The sequence below is a fragment of the Phyllostomus hastatus genome, unplaced genomic scaffold (genome assembly GCF_019186645.2).
Source record: "Phyllostomus hastatus isolate PE091 unplaced genomic scaffold, TTU_PhHast_1.1 phas_contig_2, whole genome shotgun sequence".
NCBI classification, from domain to species: domain Eukaryota; kingdom Metazoa; phylum Chordata; class Mammalia; order Chiroptera; family Phyllostomidae; genus Phyllostomus; species Phyllostomus hastatus.
Window position 1 is genome coordinate 2,604,801 of NW_025333718.1, and position 21,079 is coordinate 2,625,879.

A 21,079-nucleotide genomic window follows, 5' to 3' on the forward strand; every position below is an offset into this window, starting at 1 on the left:
ATAAACCATAAGACATAGGAGAAAATCTTTGTGACTGGAGGTTAGACAGGGTTCTTAGACATGACATCAAGTCATGATTTATAAAAGAAAAATGGGTAAGATGAACTTTATCAAAATAAAAAATGTTTGCTCTGTGGAAGACATTGTTGAGAGAATGAATTAACAAACTTCGCACAAGGGAGAAGAATGTTTGGCAATCATATATCTGATAGAAGGCTTACAATCAGAATACATAACATCATCTCAAACTCAGGAGTAAGACAACAAACAACCTGATTAAAATATAGGCAACTAGCTCTGACCAATGTGGCTCATTTGGTTGGGCGTTGTTGTGCAAAGTGAATGGTTGCCAGTTTGATTCCCATGAAGGGCACATTCCTGGTTTGGTCCCTGGATGGGGCATGAATGAGAGGCAAGTGATTGGTGTTTCTCTCTCACATATATGTTTCTCTCTCTCTCTCTCTCTCTCTCTCTCTCCTTTTCCCCTCTCTCTAGAAAATAAATAAATAAATAAATAAATAAATAAATAAATAAAATCCTTTAAAAAATATAAGCAACTCAAACATAGTTTACCAAGCAATATATATGGATGGCAAATATCCATATGAAAAACCATTCAAAAAGAACATTTTAAGGGCTAAATCCTATTAAGGACTAAAATAACATAACAAGATCTGCTATATATTTTCTAGAATGATTTAAATAAAAAATACTGACAATACTAAATGATTACAAGGATGAAGAGCAACTAGATCTTTCATATAGTTCTATGGAATGCAAATACGATAGAGCCACTGTAGAAAAGTTTGGCAGTCCCTTATAAAGTTAAACATAACACTTACCACAGGACCCAGAAATCCCAGTCCTGAATCTGTAGAGCAGGTTTAAACAAAATTTTCCTTAAAGGGCCAGATAGTAAATATTTTAGGCTTATAGAACATAAGTGTCCCACAACTAATCAACTTTGTCATTTTAGTGCAAAAGCTGCCATGAGACAATGTTGAGGAATGGGCATGGCTCTGTTGCAATAAAATTTTATTTGTAAAAACAGGCAGCCAGCTCACAACCATGGTTTGCAAACTCTTGCTTTAGAGAACACAAGAAATAAAAAATTATAAGAGCTCAAATACTCTACAACTGGTAAATGGATAAACCTGTATATTCATATCATGGATCATTAATCAGCAATGAAAAAGAGTAAGCGATTAATATATGCAAAACTTGGATAATTCCAAAGGCATTATGCTGAATGAAAGGAGCCAATATCAAAAGGTTACATACATACTGTATGATTCCATTCATACAATATTTGCTAAAAGCATAGTGTAGATGAGTGATCGATGGTGAAGAGAGTGACTATAAAGTGATAACATGAATGAATATTTTTGGATAATGGAACTGTTCTGAATGCTGACTGTGGTAATGATTACATGAATCTATATAGGTCTTAAAATTCATAAAACTATATACCTTCCCGATAGGCAATTTTTCTATATCATTATTTACTGAAAATCTTAACTGTTCCCCCCTTTAAGAAAAAGTAACCATCACTTTGTGCCTTCATTTCCTTAACTATTTGTAAGATGTTTTTCAACTGCACCATTTCTTTCAAATCAACTTTAATAAGCAAGTCTAAAGAGTTGTTTTTTTCATTCATCATTCCTGAACTTTTTGCAGCTTTTCTGCTGTTAATTATTCTTCCTCCAAAGCTTTACTTTATAGCTTCTGGGATGTTGTGTTTTTTGGATTTTTTCCTCAACCATATTGTTCCTTTTTTAGGTTTATTGTCTGAACAACAAGCAATGGAATTATATAGAGACAGGCTGTCTAATGCACTAGACACAAATGGCAATTGAGCACTTGAAATGTAGCTAGTGCTACTGAATCTCTGAATTTTTAATTTGACTTAATTTGAATTAAATTTAAAAACTTGATATTCAATTCTATACTGAAAACTTTAAAAAATATTTGGAACAATTTGGATATATAAATCTATTTTTTCAACTCAAAATCTAAATGAAGACCTAAAAATATTTCTGAGTCCTGGCTGGGTATTTCCGGTGGTTAAAGCATCCTCCCAATATACCAGAATGTGGTTGTGATCCCTGGTCAGGGCACATATAAGAATCTACCAATGAATGCACAAATAAGTGGAACAAGAAATAAATGTCTCTCTCTCTCTCTCTCTTTCAAATCAATAAATTAAAAAAAGTTTAAAAGTACTTCTGATGAAAATATAACATCTGAATTAAGATATAAATGTATAACATACACGAGAATTTTAGTGCTTAATACAAAACAGAACATAGGAAGACAGCTCATTAATATTTTGTTTATATTATTTGAATGTTGAAATCATATTTTAAATACATTGGGTTGTATAAAATATTACTAAAATTAATTTTTTCTGTTCCTTTCTACTTCTACAAATGTGACTTCTAGGAAATTTTTTTAAAGATTTTATTTATTTATTTTTAGAGAGGGAAGGGAGGGAGAAAGAGAGAGAGAAACATCTATGTGCGGTTGCTGGGGGCCGTGGCCTGCAACCCAGGCATGTGCCCTGACTGGGAATCGAACCTGTGACACTTTGGTTCGCAGCCCGCGCTCAACCCACTGAGCTACGCCAGCCAGGGCGACTTCTAGGAAATTTTATACTATATGTTGGGTACATTATATTAGCACTGATTCGGGGATTCAAGTCCCATAGATATATACATATACACATGTGTATAGAGAGATATAGATATATACATACCAATGCACATACATATGTTTGTATATATTCCTTAATTTATGATTTGTGCAAGCTCTGCCTCACATGATTCCAGGCAGGATTATGCTATCATGTTTGGCGCTACCATAGCTTGAAATCCTTCCACAGTTGATGGGTGAAAGATCAGTTTCTACACATGAAAGGCAGTTTAGGTTATGGACATCAAGAGCATCATGTGCAAAAGCCTTTATTTTCAGAGATGCAATCAAAGCAAAAGTTTTAGAATTAAAACAGCTAAAATATGCCCAAGAACAAAAGATAATGTCAGTGGCAATGTGGTTTCTCCTGTTTCTGAACCTTTTCCCCCCTAAGTATCATCTTTTTGATCAGCTGCATGAAGGACATCCTAAAATAAAGGCTACATGAAATACAGAATATTTTTCTTTCCAGGGTTTAAAAAATGACATTTATAAATATTTTAAAGAAACTTCTACATAATCAGGGCACTGATCTCTAGCAAAAAGCACTTCTAAGTAATCATGTTCTTGTAGCTACATTTGGAAATTGCTTAACAGTGATAAACACTATGTATGAGTTTTAAAAATGTCCCTAGATTCAACATATTTCTGAAGAAAAAAATCAGCCTAGCCAAACATTTTTTTTTTTGCCAGAACCAATCCTGAGAGATCAAACTAAAAAACTGGTAAAAATAAAAAATATCAGACTGTATAAATGTCCCAGAATTTGACTTTAAATGGGAGAAGAAAATTAAAAACACATAGAGCTTTCTAAAAGGTCTTTAACAAGCTACCTTGGGAGCTAAATTGAAAAATAGAAGTTGATGTACTAAAACAAATATTTCAGTGCAGCTCCAAAACTCTTTATAAATATTAGCCATTTGGAAGGATGTTTCTAGATTAGAAGTTTTGTATTCCTTGTGTATCTGTTAGGTGTGCATGCCTTATCTCAGTTGTAATTGTCTCTGTAAATTCCTACTAAATAGCAGTCAAAACCACCCTGGCTGCCACCATAGTCTTTAGTTCTTCCATATCCATATGCTCCAGGTTGACTGTCATACCTGCCACTCCCATAGCCCTGGTCCTGACCCCTATGGAATATCTATGACCATGCCCATAGGCCCCAAAGGCACCCCTCTGGTTCTGTGCACAAACTTGCCTGTGTAGTTCACACAGATCTGGTGACCACCCAGAGACTCTCCATTCATGGCTCTTATGGTATCTGAGGCATACTCTGAATTGGTAAACAAAGCCAAAACTCTGGGATTGCTGAATCTCCTGATCCTTGAAAACGACCACCTCAGAAATAGGCCCAAAGCTGAAGTGATCTTCCAGAGCCTGCTCATTAATCAGTGTTGAACTTTAGCCCTCCAATGATGAGCTTCCTTTCCTCAGAGGACATGGCAGTGAATTCAAATCCTGAAAATGAAGAAGTAAAAGGGCAGGATGGACAGCTATCACTTAGGAGCAGAGTGACTGACTGAATTTCTTTGTGAACATTGTTAACCTCATCATGTCTACTAAGTTCAAAAGCCATGAGAATATTCAAAGTGCAACCCATAAAACAGAAGTTTAAGAGTACTACAGAATCATACAAATTGGGAGTGCTGAGAAAATAGTGGGAAGAAATTACAGTATGATTCTGAAGAAAAAGAATCATGTGATATGTGAAAGATATGTGTCTGCAGTGGATGATAATCAGCAACAGAGTATAAAGGTTCATGAGGAGATGAGAATAACTCGAGTTTGATCAATATCAGATGCCTGTATGATCAATTAATTCAGAAGCTAAGCATTCAGATGAATCAAGTCAATCTGCTGCTAGTAAAAAATATATAACGAGCTATACCCTGGCTGGTGTGGCTCAGTGGATTTGGTGCCAGCCTGTGAACCAAAGGATTGCCAGTTCGATTCCCAGGCAGGGCATGTGCCTGGGTTGCAGGCCAGGTCCTCAGTAGGGGGTGTTTGAGAGGCAACTATGCATTGATGTTTCTCTCCCTCTTTCTCCTTCCCTTTCCCTCTCTCTAAAAAATAAATAAATAAAATATTTAAAAAATAACAACTATAAAACAAGCTAGGTATTTCTATATATTCAACTTATTCGAATTGAACTTGCAAACAGCAAAAGTGAAGGAGACTTTAGAATAGAATTCATCCTACTACTAAGGAATTCCTTGTAGAGGATATTATAATAATTAGGTGTGTGATTTGGGGGAAGGGAAATACTTGTGAGAATCGGTTTGAATGGAACTAGTCTACACTGGGAAGAGATGAGGGCTAGAATGGATATCATCATGGAGAAAAATGTCTATTTTTAAAGCCCAGAAGGACAGACTCATCTTTTTATTTGATGAAAACTGATGTTGTGAAGCTTAATAAATGTACTTAAAAGTCTTTCAGGTTCCTCAAGAAGGTTCTCTCTTTGGCCCACTCCTTTTTAGTATATTCAACTTAAACATTAGTTTTACTACTCAAGAGTGCTTGGAAAAGTTGCTTTACCATTCGGTCCCTTGGATTCCTTATCTGTAAAACTGAGGATAATGATAAATAATAGTATCCTCACAAAGTACTTGGGAAAAAAATTAACTGAGTGAATACATATGAAGTGCTAAGGAAAGGACTTGGAACAGAGGAAGGGCTTACTTATTAGGTATCACTATTATCACAAACAGTCTTTCCAGGGCAAACTCATCATTTCAACTGCCATCTGAGATTTATGATTTCCAAGTCCATCACAGATTTTTTTTTCTCCCATCACAGATCTTGGTCCTACCATTTCATTACCTAGTAGGCATCTCCACTTGGATTATATAAATGGCACCTCAAGTGAAATAAATCAACTATCTAAAATAGGATTTCCACTCCAAACCAGATTCTCTTTACATGTTCGTTCTGCTAATGTATGTCAGTTACACTAGTCACTTCAGACTCATCATTTTCTTTTCTCTTATTCATATCTGATATGGTTGAAATAAAACAAAACATGCTGTTTTTTTTCCCATAAAGGCAATACTTGCTCCGTGTAGAAAATTTGGAAAATATGGGAGAACAATTGCCCATAACAATAACATCCTAAACTTCCAGTTAAAAATTTCAACATATTTCATTTGTTTGCTATTTCCCCAGATAATTGAGCCTACTGTACACACAGATATGATCTTTTAAAACCTAAAAATGTCTTCACCACCGGAAACATTTTATAAAACTTGTTTTCAATTAAGATTTTAAATTCAAATTCCAAAGTAAACATTTCTGAAGAATTAGAAAATACAGATAACATCTTAAGATGATTACTGTTAACATTTTGGTATATATATAAATTTGGGGGGCATTCGAATATATGTACGCATATATGTATATATGTAATTGTCCAAAAGCAGCATTTTGTGGCCTGCCTTAAATTTGTACTTTTAATTTTTTATGTTCTCCTACAGAGCATGAATTTTAACATGTATGCTTCATATTCACATGTCTGACATCATTCCTTTAACCAATCGCCTACAAACCACTCCAATTGGAATATCCACACAGAAATGACCTGAGTGCCAGAAAGAATTACCAAAATTTTTGAGAAACCATCAGGTAAAACATCATTTCATGTATCTAGTTAAGTGATATTCAACCTTTTTCATCTCATGGCACACATAAAATAATTATTAAAATCCTGCGACACACCAAAACATATTTTTTGCTTATATTTAAAAAATTGGTATAATTTTGATTCACTCACACCAGACAGCTATTGTTATGCTGGCTACAGTTATTTTTTCATTTGACAATCTGAGGGAAATGAGGTCAGTGCCCTCGACTGGTCAGGTACTACATGTTTTAAAAATTCTTACAACATACACCGGTTGAAAATCACTGGTGTAGATACTAGTCCTTGGCCACAGCAAACACTTTTTTCTCTCACGTAGGCCTAAACCGCTGCACAAGCTCTGACAAGCAAAACCTGACCTAGGATCCACAGGACCCCACCCTGAGCTCAGGGGTGGAAGGCCAGCTGGCTGTGCGCAGCCGCAGCACAGCTGTCGTTGGCGTGGCGCATATTGCTTACGCAACACGCCGGCGGCGGCGGCTTCTCTGCCGGGCGACTGTGCGTCACAGGTTTTCAGCCGCTAGGCTCCTGGAGAAGGTGACTACTGTGGGCCTCAGCTCTGACCTCTCGCCCTCTGGGAGCCAGGTCGGCTGCGCGATGAGGCGCAGCAAGGCCGACGTGGAGCGGTATATCGCTTCGGTGCAGGGCTTCGCCCCGTCGCCCCGGGAGGTGAGTGCGTCCTGGAGTGTCGGGTGGCTTCCGCCTAGGCCTGGCCCGGATCTCGCGTGGCGCCCGCCTCATGGCTCCCGGCGGCTGCCGCTCCCTGGCAAGTTCTGGTGAAGAGCCGGTCAGCTCAAGCGGTCTGGTGTGCGGAGTGGGGTTCAGGAGCTCCAAGGGGACGGGAGGAGGGGGGAGACCTCGGCGGGAGGCCATTAGTGCCAGCTCTTCCTGTGGTCCCTTCCCGACTGTCCTCACGAGTGGGCCCATCCTGTCCCTGGGTTCCTCCTCCTTGGGCTTGGGCGTCTGCCTTATCAGGCGGTGTTCTTGTCGTCGCCCGGACAGTTATCCTTCGCGGCGGAGGTGGCGCCTCCTAGGCTTGGAGGTGGCTGGAACCCAGCGGGGTTTGATACAGTTCTGGGGTGGGCTTTTTTGCTTCTGTGATCGGCCCGTAGTAGGCGTCTTGATGACCTGAAGCAGGGGCAGCACGTTTGCAACTGTCTTGACTGACCGCGCAAAAGATAGTGGGAGTCCCCACTCTGTTTTGGGGCGGGTTTTACTCCCCTCCCCTCCTAGCACTGTTGGTAAACTAACTTGCTTTTTTACTTTTTAAAAATTGAAACAATCTTGGGAATTCTAAATTTCTTACAGGGCGTTGTTGTTATGCTGTGCCTTAAAAATTTTAACCTTTTGAACCACATGTTCTTAGGGCATTTTTCCCCTATATATTTTGTATTTAACGTGGCTTTGGTGATTGCGTGTGTCTGAGGAAAAAGTAATTAAGAGTGGCTGCAACAGGGTCTTGAGTCGGTTTGCTTGTGGTTGAATCAGCCGTGCTGTTTATAAGTTGTGAGACTTAAGGCAAGTTAAACTTAATAAGATTGAGTTTGGGTATTGGTAGGAACATAAAGGACAATCCATGTTAAAGGTTTAGGGCAACACTTGGCACATAGTAAGCACTAAATAGATGTTGATGTTAAAAAGACAGTGATTCTGACCCGTTGTGGTCAAGGGCCTATGAGAGTAAAGCTAAATGATGAAGTACAAAAAACAAACAAACAAACCCAAAACAAACATCAAAACTCAAGGACGATCAGCAACATAATTGTATCTTTTATCATATACTAGGCATACACTGTCTTCTTTTGTGCTCCCAACAACCCTGTGGATATTGACACCTGGAAAGATTAAAGATATTTTTGCCCAAGATCAATAGGTGGCTCAGCAGGATTTGGGTAGGGGTTTGATTTATTTTTTTTAAGGAATAGTGGAGTAGGTTACAGCCTATTCCTGTTATATGCAGACTGTAATTTCAAATTGCTGGTGTAGTCATGAATACAAATACGGTAACTGGATCTAAAACAGGACCTTAATAAGGTTTTTCTGAATCCCTTCAGTTGATAACTTTTTCTTCTTTTAATGCAAGTTTAGAGCCCTCTGTGAGGTTGTTACTGGGGACTCTGGCTTCCAAAAATTAAGAACCACTGGTCTAGACATAAATTAGATTGTTCTTTGAACTAACTACCTAGCTTTTCCATAAACTAAAGAAGGTTGGGGGCAAAATTTTAAGGATTGCTTATTGTGGCCATCTCTCTTTTACATTTAAAGTGTTATTTTAACCAGACATTTTTCTTCAAACAAGGATAAATTACGTTAGAATCTGGGGATTTCAGTGGAATATTGATTAGCAAGTAACTTTGGAACTTGTGAATGTATTTCGTAAACTTTTGTATAAGTAAAGTGACAAAAAAAGGGAGGTGGTGGAGGCTGCAATGACAGACGCTGTGAAGAGTAGAAAGAGATTAGTATTGGGTTGGCCAAGAAGTCTGTTTATTTTTTTTCCATAAAATTTTTCATTTTCACCAATAACATTGTTGACTTGGATATTTTAGTTATCTCCTGATACTGGGTTCTAGTGGGTAGAGGCCAGGGATGCTGCTGAACATCTAACAACTCTCTTGTATTTTTTTAATTTTTGTTTTTCTGGATGGCTTCTATTGAGTTTTCCTGTTTCTGCCTGGTTGGCTTCCCAGTCCAGACTCCTGATTGCTACTCCTCAGGCAATTTGACAGCTCTTAGTTGTTTGTTCTACTGTTTTCATCTATACTTCATACTTCTGAATAAAACACATGTATACTTTTATTTCTTGATCTTCTTTTCTCCATTTTAGATGCTTTCTACTCTGTTCCTCCAGACCTCTGTCCACAGATGTTTTTATTTTCTTTCTTGTTCTACCAGTTCTGTTACAGTAATTTTTAGTTAAATGAATATATAGTGCATTTGAGTTACCTTTATGGGGTAGTTTTATTTTTTTCTGGAGTTAATAATTATTTATTGGTTTGTTTAGTTTTCTGTGATGTGTTACTAGTTCTTTACCCAAGCTCAATTTAAACTCTCAAGTGTGATCAAACAATTCACATCATTAATTTCAAATTGAAAACTTTTTTTTTTTTAAAGAATCTTCCTTCTGGAGCATTCTTGTTTTACTGTTCTAACCCGGAGTGGTTTCCGTTTCTGTTTGCTACACAGCTGTGATCTTGGGAGTTTCCTTGATCATTTTGAGAAATCCTTTTCACTTTTCTGTGTTAGACTTTCACTTTCTTGTAACTCTTATTCTCTTGACTTACTTCCTCTGTTGTGGTGTAGCACAATCTCCAGTTTGCTTTGAGAAGGAATGTGTGAGTTTTTTTTTTTTAAACATAGTATGCCTGAAAAATGTCTCTATCTAATTTAATTGATAGTTTGGTTATCAAATTCTATGATTGAAATAATTGTTTCTTCATTTCTGACAGCAGCACTTAATTTTTTGATCATTTGTACTGTTGTTAGATGTCTGATGTGATTCTCATTCTTGATAGCTTATAGGTTTTCTGAAAGATTCTTTTGAATTGGCAAACTTATTTCCTTCAATTCTGGGGCATAGCTGTGAGGCCCTAACACCCCCCCCGCCATCTCTCTCTCTTTTTTTTTCTGTCATCATGATGCGTGTTTTTAGTTTAAATTTTTTTATTTTTCAATTACAGTTTACATTCAATATTATTCTATATTAGTTTCAGATGTACAGCATAGTGGTTAGAAAATGAGGTACTTTACAGAGTGTTCCCTCCGATGCTTCAAGTACTCACCTGTCCCCATACATGGTTGTGATATTGATGACATGCCCTATGCTGTAATCTACATCTCTGACTATTCTCTAACTACCAATTTGTACTTAATCCTTCACCTTTTCCACCCAGCTCTCCGCCTCTTCCCTCACTCTGATAACTGTCAGTCTCTTATTTATGAGTCTTTCTATTTTCTTTAAAGTTCTTTAGATTCCATATATAAATGAAAGCATAAGTTGGTTCTGGTTTAATTCTCCACATTTTTCTCTCTTATTTGTGTCTTCTGTTTGTTCTGTTTTATCTTCCAGGGTATAGGGTTTGGGGAAGATCACCATTCAGTATCTAGACTTTACTTATCCTCCTTTGTAAGCCCTGCCCTCACCCTTGTTGGGTCTTCACAAGTTTGAAATTTACCAGTTTATACTGAGAACAAGCTCATTTACTTCAGCTTTTTGCCTGGGGGTATAGGAAAGGTGGGAGAGTCAGTTGTGGCATCTTTCAAGGTCTGAACATTTCTACAATGTTTTTATAGCCACACATCAATTCTTGATACTTAGCAGCTTAAGTGACTTCACGTGTTTGCTCCAGCGTCATAAAGTGTCATGGAAAGGAGCATCACAAATAGTCCACCTATGTATGTATCTTTACACAAGGTGCTTCTTCACTTCCTTTGTGAGATGAGCATATTGGAGACAGAAGATTATCAAATGTACCCCAAATTTTATGGCTCTGTACTTTAGTCTTTAATAACTGTTGTTTATCTTAAGATAATCTTCTTTAATGGGATAGTTGGAAGCAAAATAGGTTAATGGAGTTGATTTTTCTTTTATGTGTTAACATTGTATTGTGAGGATCTATTCATTTTAAAAAGAAGGAAGAAAGCTCTGTTCCTTTTAGTGCCATCTTGACTGTTATGTATTATTGTTGTCATAAACTTCCTCATATCTTTTAAAATTATGAGTTCAGCCCTGGCTGGTGTAGCTCAGTGGATTGAGCACGGTCTGTGAACCAAAGGGTCACTGGTTCAATTCCCAGTCAGGGCACATGCCTGGGTTGTGAGCCAGGTCCTCAGTGAGGGCTATGTGAGAGGCAGTGATACATTGATGTTTCTCTCCCTCTCTTTCTCCCTCCCTTCCCCTCTCTCTAAAAATGAATAAAATCTTTAAAAATATGATGTGAGAAAATTAAAAAAAATAAAATTATGAGTTCATGTGCAGGGTGGGCAGGGGTGGGAAACTCTGTACTCAATTTTGGTATATGCCTTTGCTTTTAAAAAGTATTCCTGATTTTCTTGACCTGTTTTTGCAGGTATTAAGAATACTGAATGAAGTTTAAGATTGCTTATAGTTCTTTAGTTTTAGAATATACCTTGTTAAGGAGGATGTAGTGTCAGTACTGGCATACTAAGATCACTTGGAATAATTTTCTGAGTGTATGTCACTATTTTGACATAAGATTAGAATATATTTTTAACAGCTCTGTTGAGGTAGAATTCACCTACTGTACAGTTCACCCATGTAAAGTGTACAGTTTAATGATTTTTGGTGTTACTTTATTGATGTTTTAAATTATGATAAAATATATATAACAAAATTTGCCATTTTAACCACTTTAAGTATACAATTCAGTTGTATTAATTACAATCATAATGTCCTTTAACCATTACCACTATCTGCATAGCTAAGTTTTGGGGGGAGTCCAAAGTTATGTAAGGATTTTTGCCTGCATGGGAGGTCAGCACTCTACCCCTCAGATTCAACTGTCTTTATAAAACTTTTATCACCCAAACGGAAACTTTGTTACAATTAAGCAATAACTTCCATGTTCCCTTTCCTCCCATGGCCCCTGGTTACCCCTAATCTACTTTCTTTCTGTATAAACTTGCCTATTTTAGATATTTCACATAAGTGGGAACATACAACATTTGTCCTTTTGTTTCTAGCTTATTTCATTTAGCATGTTTTAAAGATCCACCCATATTGTAGCATGTATCAGAAATTCATTCCTTTGTTATGACTGAGTAATAATTCATTGTATGTATATACTACATTTTGTTTATCCATTCAAGGATATTTGGATTGTTTCACCTTTTGGCTGTTACGAATATTGCTGCTGTGAACACAGGTATACAAATACCTGTTTGAGACATTGTTTTCAGTTCTTTTGGGTGTATATCATAGTGTATAATAATGAGATTACATTCTATGTTTAGCTTTTGAGGAATGACCAAACTTTTTCACAATGTTTACACCATTTTACTTTCCAGTAATGTGAGAGAGTTCCAGTTTTTCTATATACTTGATGAGACTTACTTTCTTCCTTCTTAAAAAAAATTTTTTTGTAGCCCATCTAATAGGTGTGAAGTGGTTCCTCATGGTAGTTTTGATTTACATTTTCTTAATTACTAATGATATTGAGCATCTTTTCCTGGCTTATTGGCTATATCCATATCTTCCTTAGGGAAATATCCATTCAGGATCTTTACCTCAGTTTTTAATTGAATATTTGTGTTTTTGTTGTTGAGTTGTAGAAATTCTTTTTTTAAAAAAAGATTTATTTACTTTTAGAGAGAAGGGAAGGGAGGGAAAAAGAGAGGGAGAGAAACATCAGTGCAAGAAAGAAACACAGTTGGTTGCCTCTTGCAGGCATGTCAATCTGGGATGAACCCACAACCCAGGCATGTGTCACAACTTTTGGCTTTGCAGGAGGATGCCCAACCCACTGAGCCATACCAGTCAGGGAGGGTTGTAGAAATTCTTTATTTATTTTAAGATACGATTTCCTGCCCCGACTGGTGTGGCTCAGTGCATTGGGTGCATTCCACACACCTGAAAGGCCACAGGTTCAATTTCTGGTTGGGTACATCCCTGGGTTGTGGGCAAGGTCTCCTGTTGATATACATATGAGAGGTAACTGATTGATGTCTCACGCATCAATGTTTCTTTCCCTCTCTTTCTCCCTCCCTTTCTCCCTCCCTTCCCCTCTCTCTAAAAAAATAAAATCTTTTTAAAAGTAGGTAAGATTTTCAGATATTTTTCTCATTTTGTAGGTTGGCTTTTTACTTTATAATGTCATTTGATTCACAGTAGTTTTTAATTTAGATGAATTCTATTTTATCTCTTTTTTCTTTGGTTTCTTGCACTTTTGGTGCCATGTCTCAGAATACACTGCCAAATCCAAGGTCATGAAGACTTCCCCTTATGTTTTCTTCTAAAAACTATGATTTTTGGGTTTTATATTTGTTGTTGATTCATTTTCAGTGGTATATGTTGTAAAGAAGGCGTCTGATTTTATTTTTCTGTATTTGCAAAGAGGGTATTGTTTTCCCATTGAATGGATTTGGCACCCTTGTCAGGAATTAGTTGACCATAGATTTAGGAGTTTATTTCTGAACTCTCAGTTCTCTTTCATTGATCTACCTGCCTGTTCTTTAAAAAAAAAAAAATTATTGATTGATTTTAGAAAGAGAGAAGAGAGAGAGACAGACAGACAGACATTGATTTATTGTTCCACTTACTTAAGTGTTCATTGATTGATTCTTGTATGTGCCCTGACTGGGGATCAAACCCACCACCTTAGCATATTGGGATGATGCTGTAATCAGCTGAGCTACCTGGCCAAGGCTACATGTCTTTTCTTACCACACTGTTTTGATTGCTGTAGCTTAGTAGTAAGTATTGAAATTGGGAAATAGTGAGTCCTCTGATTTTTTTTTTTTAAGAGTGCTTGTCTATCTCGGGCCAATTGCAATTTTATGTGAATTTGAGGATTGCCTTTTCCATTTCTGCAAAAAAGGCTGTTAGAATTTCCATCGGGAATGCTTTGCTTTGGGTAGTATTGACATTGTGGCAATATTAGGCCATGTTATCCATGAACACATCATTTCTTATATTTAGAGCTTTACTTTCAGTAATGCCTTGTAATACTCAGTGTACATTTGAACTTGGTTACATTTATTCATAGGTATTTTATTCTCTTAGATGCTATTGTAAATGGAATTGCTTCTCCTTTTTAAGATTTTATTTCTTTACTTTTAGAGAGAAGGGAAGGGAAGAAAAAAGAGAGGGGGAGAAACATCAATGTGTGGTTGTCTCTCATGCACCCCCTACCAAGGACATGGCTTGCAACCTAGGCATGTGCCCTGAATGGGAACTGAACTGGTGACCCTTTGGTTTACAGGCCAGTGCTCAGTCTACTGAGCCACACCAGCCAGGTCCGGAATTGCTTTTTAAATTGTTTTTTTCTGATCATTGCTGGTGCACAGCTGACTTTTGTGGTTTGACCTTGTACTCTGCAATGTTGCTGAATTAGTTTTTAAAGCTTTAGTAGTTTTCTTACGGATTCTCTGAGGTTTGTATATAGTGTCATATAATCTATGAATAGAGATAGTTTTACTTTTTGCTTTCAAATTTTTGTTGCTTTTTCTTTTGTTTTCTTGTCTAATTTCTGTGACTAGTGTTGCCAATACATTGTTGAATAGAAGTGTAAAGCCTTTAGTACTTACCACTGAGGATAATATTAGATGTGTGCTTTTTATTTATGTCCTTTAATATGTTGAAGACATTCTTTGTTTTCTGGAAGACTCCTTGTATTCTTAGTTTCCTAAGTGGTGGTTTTTTTTTTTTGTTTTTTTTTTTGGTAAATCAGGAATAGATATTGAATTTTGTCTTACACTTTTTTCTTTTGATGGTAGTTGAGATGGTCGTTAGTGGTCCCCCCCCCCATTCTATTATGTTATGTAAATTACTTGATTTATTTTGATCTATTCACTCACCATTGCATTTCTGAGATACATCCCATTTGGTGGTGGTGTATATATACTTTTAATGTGCTGTTTCATTTTGTTGAGGGGCATTTGTCGAGAGAGTTTAAAATTTTTTTATTACACAATTTTTAAGAGCAGTTTTAAGATCACAGCAAAATTGCATAGAAGGTACAGAGGTTTCTCACGTATTCCATGCTTCCATACATACATGGCCTCCCCCTTCATTTATGTCCTCCCAACCCAGACTGATAAACTTGTTAAAATTGATAAACCTACACTGATACATCCTTATCACCCAAAGTGCATAGTTTACCCTAGGGTTCATGCTTGGTGTTGTGGAATTCATGGGTTTTGACAACTGTGTAATGATTTATATGCTGTTATTGTGCCAAGTGGAGTAGTTTCACTGCCCTAAAAATCCTTTGTGCTCTGTTTATTCATTTCTCCTTTGCTTCAGCTCCTGACAGCCTCTGGTCCACTACTGTGTCCATAGTTTTGCCTTTTCCAGAATGACATATAGGTGGAATCAGACTGTATGTAACCTTTCCAGATTGGCTCCTTTTATTTGGTGATATATATTTTAGTTTCCTTCATGCTTTTTCATAGGTGGTAGCTCATTTGTTTTAAGTGCTGAACAATATTCCGTTGTCGGGATGTACCAGTTTATCCACTTATCTACTGATGGGCATCTTGGTTGCTTCAATGTTTTTGTTACAAGCATCAGTGTGCAGGTTTTTGTGTGAAGTCTGAACCCCTCTGTGTAAATAACAAGGAGCACTATTGATGGGTCATATGTTTACTATTGTTAGAAACTGTCAAACTGTCTTCCAATGTGGCTGAACCATTTTTCTGCATTCCCACCAGCAATGAAGGAAAGTTCCTGTAGCACTACATCATCACCAGCATTTGGTATTGTAAGTGTTCTGGATTTTGGCTATTCTGATAGGAATATAATGGTACTTTGTTTTAATTTGCAGTTAAGTTACTGTGGAGGGTCTTTTTATATATTTATTTACTGTCTGTATATCTACTTTTGGTGATGCATTTGTTCAAGTTTTTGACCAGTTTTTAATTTAATTTTTATTTTTTTAACTGAACAAAGTTTTATTATGTTTCGTTGTTATCATTTAGTCCCCTTACGCTCCCCCCATCCCTGCAGTCACCACACTATTGTCCATGTCTATAAGTCTTTTTACCTTTTTGCTCAATCCTTCTACCCTCCCCCACCCCCTTAGCTGTTGTCCTGCTTTTTATCTATGAGTCTTTCTCTATTTTACTCGTTAGTTCAGTTCAGATTCCCATATGAGTGAAGTCGAATGGTATTTTTCTTTCTCTGACTGGCTTATTTCACTTAGCATAATGTTCTCCAGATCCATCCATGCTGTTATAAAGGGTAAAATTTTCTTCTTTTTTTGGCGGAGTAGTATTCCATTATGTAATTGTACCATGGGCTGCTTCCATATCTTACGGGTTGTAAATAATGCTGCAGTGAACATAGGGATGCTTATATTCTTTCGAATTAGTATTTCAAGCTTCTTTGGATAAATTCCCAGAAGTTGAATTGCTGGGTCATATGGCAGCGCCATTTAAATTTTTTTTTGAATTTATTATTTTTTAAAAAAGATTTTATTTATTGTTATTTTAAAATATATTTTATTGATTATGATATTACAGTTGTCCTATTTCCCCCCTCTATTCCCCTCTGCCCTGCACACCCCCTCCTACCCACATTCCCCCACTTTAGTTCATGTCCATGGGTCATACATATAAGTTCTTTGGCTTTCACATCTCCTACACTATTCTTAACCTCCCCCTACTGTTTTCTACCTACCATTTATGCTACTTATTCTCTGTACCTTTTCCCCCTCTTTCCCCCTCCCACTCCCCTGTTGCTAACTCTCCATGTAATCTCCATTTCTGTGGTTCTGTTTCTGTTCTAGTTGTTTGCTTAGTTTGCTTGTTTTTGTTTTAGGTGTGGTTGTTACTAACTGACTTTGCTGTCGTTTTACTGTTCATATTTTTTACCTTTTTCTTAGATAAATCCCTTTATCATTTCATATAAGAGCTTGGTGATGATGAACTCCTTGAATTTGACCTTATCTGAGAAGCACTTTATCTGCCCTTCCATTCTAAATGAAAACTTTGCTGGATAGAGTATTCTTGGATGTAGGTCCTTGCTTTTCATGACTTCAAATACTTCTTTCCAGCCCCTTCTTGCCTGCAAGGTTTCTTTTGAGAAATGAGCTGATAGTCTTATGAGAACTCCTTTGTAGGTAACTGTCTCCCTTTCCTCTTGCTTCTTTTAGGATTTCCTCTTTATATTTAATCTTGGGTAATTTAATGGTGATGTGCCTTGCCTTGATATGTTCCTCTTTGGTTCCAACTTCTTTGGGACTCTGTGGGCTTCCTGGACTTCTTGGAAGTCTTATTTCCTTTGCCACATTGGGGAAGTTCTCCTTCATTATTTGTTCAAATAAGTTTTCAATTTTTTGCTGTTCTTCTCCTTTTGGCACCCCTATAATTTGGATATTGGAATGTTTCAGGCAGTCTCAGAGGTTTGTAAGACTTTTTCACTTTTTTGAAATCTTGTTTCTTCATTTTGTTCCCATTGGTTATTTTTTACCTTTTGTTCCAAATTGTTGCTTTGAGTCCTGGTTTCCTTCCTGTCACTGTTGGTTCCCTGGATATTTTGCTTTATTTCATTTTGGGTATCTTTCATTTGGTTTTTCATTTTTTGGCCAAGCTCAGTCAGATCTGTGAGCATTTTGACTACCAGGGCTTTAAATTCTCCATCAGATAGGTTGGCTATATCCTGATGATTTAGTTCTGTTTCTGAGGCTTTGTTCTTTCTTTGGGCGGTATTTCTTTGTCTTGGTGCAGCTGGTAAGTTGTAAGTGGGTGGGGGCCTTAGGGATTTCCCACCCAGGCCCCGCCCCCCCATACCTCCTTGCTGTGCTTACAGCACTGCCTGTGGGGGAGGCACCAGAGAGGGAACAATGCAGCTCATCTGCTTGTCCCAAGTGTACTTTCTGAAGGACTCTAGTGTGAGGCTGTGAGTTTCTTCTGCTGTATCAACTGTGAGTCTCAGGTTCTCCTTAAGTCAGCCCAGCCCACTCCGCCATCTCCACACTTCAGCCAGCCCCTCCCACAAGTTCTACCTACTTACCCTGGTTTTTCTCCCTCAGTGGCCCAGCAGCATCTGCTGCCTTACTGGTCTGGTTGTTCTGATTGATATTTTCTTTAATTCCTTGGTTGTCAGAGTTCCATGCAGTTTGATTTTCTGGCGCTTCTGGTTGTTTATTGATTTTAGACTGGTGGTTACCCTTCTTTTGGTTGTGCTAGGAAGGGAAAGGTTTCTACCTACGCCTCCATCTTGGCTAGAACTTTTGGTATTTTCTTTTAAATGCAGCTTTCTTTTTTTTTTTTTGGCTGTCTTAGAGTCTTCTGCTGTCTCATCATTGGGTCTTTGTCCTTTTTCTTTTAAAAAATATTTATTTATTTTTAGAGAAGGGGAAAGAAAGGAGAAAGAGAGGGAGAGTAACAATGTGTGGTTGCCTCTTGTACGCCCCAGCCCCAGACCTGGCTGCAACCCAGGCCTGTTCCTTGACTGGGTTCAAACACGTGACCTTTTGGTTCGCAGGCCCATGTTCAGTTCACTGAGCTACACCAGCCAGGGCTCTTTCCTCATTTTCAGAGAAGCTCTCCAGCAATGTGTGCTTTCACTCATTTTGGCTTGGGGTAGTTTGTGGGCTTACCAAAATTGTGACTGAGACAAGTGTGCAGAGCAGGTATCAGGTACAGATGGATGTAGTAAATAAAATAATGGTTGGGCCACATGTGGACTAAAATACATGTCAGATTCTGACTTCAAGTGCATCAACTCACTTGCCACTATAAAGCCTGCTACCAGATGCAGGTGAATTGTCATTTGCCACTTACTGATGAGGTTTTGGTATGATTCTGTAAGTAATTGATTTACCTTGGTCTCTGTACACTCAAACCTCTCTGCTAATGATAATTGGTATTTGCAGCCACTCCCCAGTGCTAACATTGTCACAGGTGGGCACAGGTAAGCAGGTTCTTAGTGATCAGGACAAAGAATTGAACTGAACACCCAGAATCCATAGAAGAGAACATGGGAGCAGGCCAACTCCACGCAGAGATTGACCTCATGGGCTGGAGGGACTTTATTCTTAATAGGGCGGATCCTTCCTGGCTAGTTTTAGTGGGCTTTTACTGAGTATATACAAGTAGTTGCATTACTTTAAAGCTACTGTGCATGTGGTTTCCCATGATCCTCCCCAATTGGCCACCAGGGAAGAGGGTCCCACAATGCTACCGAATTGACCCCTGTTTCTCCTGGGGTCCCCCTGTACTAGGTTTACCTTTCCCTAAGCCAGAGAATTATAGCTGTCCATGTTAGAGATTGATGAAAAGGGAAGGAATTAATTATTTAAGTTATACAGGCTAAAAGTAATGACATAATGTCTTTATCAAAATCCCAAAGTCCCTTAAAACACCCACAAACACACACACAGTCCTTCCTTACCCCCTTTGCCCAGTCTGGGGTACCGGATCTCAGGGAAAGAAATAGAAGTCTGTGGCTTAGGCAGCTCCTGGTACTTCCTAGTAATTTGTGCTCGGCTAGCAGGACTTCCTTAGTTCCCAGCACCATTGGTTGTGTTGCCAGGACCTCCAGCTAAAGCCGCGTGATTCTTCTCGTGCCTGTGGCGGGGGGGTGATCCCCCTTTCTGGGAGAGCGATGGAGGGCAGCACAGCAGCGCTGAGAGGGCTAGCGTGGAGCTTATTGTGTCCTGGCCCCAGGTCCAGAGGAGGTGGCAGCGAGGTTGGCCTGAGGCTCCGAGAGCCCGAGAGGTGAGTGTGGGTGCAGCGCATTGAGGCCTGGCGGTGGCTGCGGTGGCCAGGCGGTGACCCGGTGCTCCCGAGTCACTTACTGGTGGTCCCTTCTCGCAGCCGGGGCTGCAGAGCCGGCTGGGGCTTGGAGCTAGGCGGTAGAGGAGCCACAGGTGGCTGCATCGCGGACGGTGTCTGCGCGGTTGTAGGAGTCCCCACTCTGCTAAAGCTGTATGGTTCTCTTCTCAGTGGCCGTCAAGTCTGGGTTTTAAATCCCCGAGCCCATCTTCCTCTACAGCCCCATTTCTGACTCCTCCCACACTCGGCCTCACCTGCCAGAACTCTCAAAGTCTTCCATCTTTACTGGACTGCCATTGTGGGTCTGGCCAGGTGCGGCCCCCTGTCATGGAACCAATCATCTCCAAGTTCTCACGCAGGTACAGGCACTGTAACCAGGGGGAGTTGCCTCCCAGGCTCCATAACTAGGGAAAGTTACTTCCGTTTCCCTGGCGCAGAGCTTGGCCAGAGCTATTTAACATATCTATGTAACCAGCCAAAGGCCATAGATATGTTAAAAGACCACACCAGAGAGGGTAGCTGCAAGGCTATTGCTATGAGAAACAGCTCTCATTGGCCGTGCTCCATTTGTCCCTTCCCCCAACCCACACCTGGGGTGGAGGGTGAGGACATCCTATATGTTTTTCTAATATTTCCTGGACACCTTGAGTTCTGAACTCCATTACAAATCCTTCTTTTGGGGACCCTCTGGCTGCACTCCCCTACAACATCACCACCTCAGCTCCACTTCAGATCATCAGGCATTAGATTCTTCTAGGGAGCATGCAGCCTACATCCCTGGCATGTGCAGTTCACAGTAGGGTTCGAGCTCCAGTGAGAACTGCTGCTGATCTGACAGGCAGAGCTCAGGCAGTACTTTGAGCAATGGGGAGTTTAAATACAGATGAAGCTTTGCTTGTTCACCTCTTGCTGTGCAGCCCAGTTCCTAAAAGGCCACTCATCTGTGGCTTAGAGTTTGAGGACCTCTGCATTACAATATCAGTTACTATAGTTATCATACTGTAAGTCACAACACTATGCCATTATTTTATAACTAGAAGTTTGTACTTTTGACTCTGTTCATCTGTTTTTCACCCTTCCCCCCACCAACTCTGGCAGCCACCAGTCTGTTCTTGTCATTCGTGAACTTAAAAATATTATTTTTAAAGATTCTACATATAAGTGAGGTCATATAGTCTCTAATTTATTTCATGTAGCATAAGGCCCTCAGGGTTCATCTATTTTGTCTAAAATGGCAAGATTTCATTATTTTTTTATTTTTGTATTGCATATAAATACCCACCTTTATCCATT

General features: G+C 38.8%; 1 protein-coding gene and 1 pseudogene across 2 annotated transcripts in view; one reads left to right on the forward strand and one right to left on the reverse strand.

Annotated features, from left to right (window-relative positions):
- Positions 1 to 3,679: 3,679 nt before the first annotated feature.
- On the reverse strand, positions 3,680 to 4,132 carry LOC123816335 (annotated as a pseudogene).
- A 2,676-nt stretch (positions 4,133 to 6,808) lies between these two features.
- The window catches only part of RANBP2 (RAN binding protein 2), a 90,540-nt gene continuing 76,269 nt past the window's right edge, over positions 6,809 to 21,079 (forward strand). For both annotated transcript variants that reach the window (XM_045835233.1, XM_045835234.1), the window contains exon 1: positions 6,809 to 6,997. In XM_045835233.1, the coding sequence (XP_045691189.1) occupies positions 6,926 to 6,997 (72 nt within the window). In that variant the 5' untranslated portion in view covers positions 6,809 to 6,925. The remainder of the gene's footprint in view (positions 6,998 to 21,079) is intronic.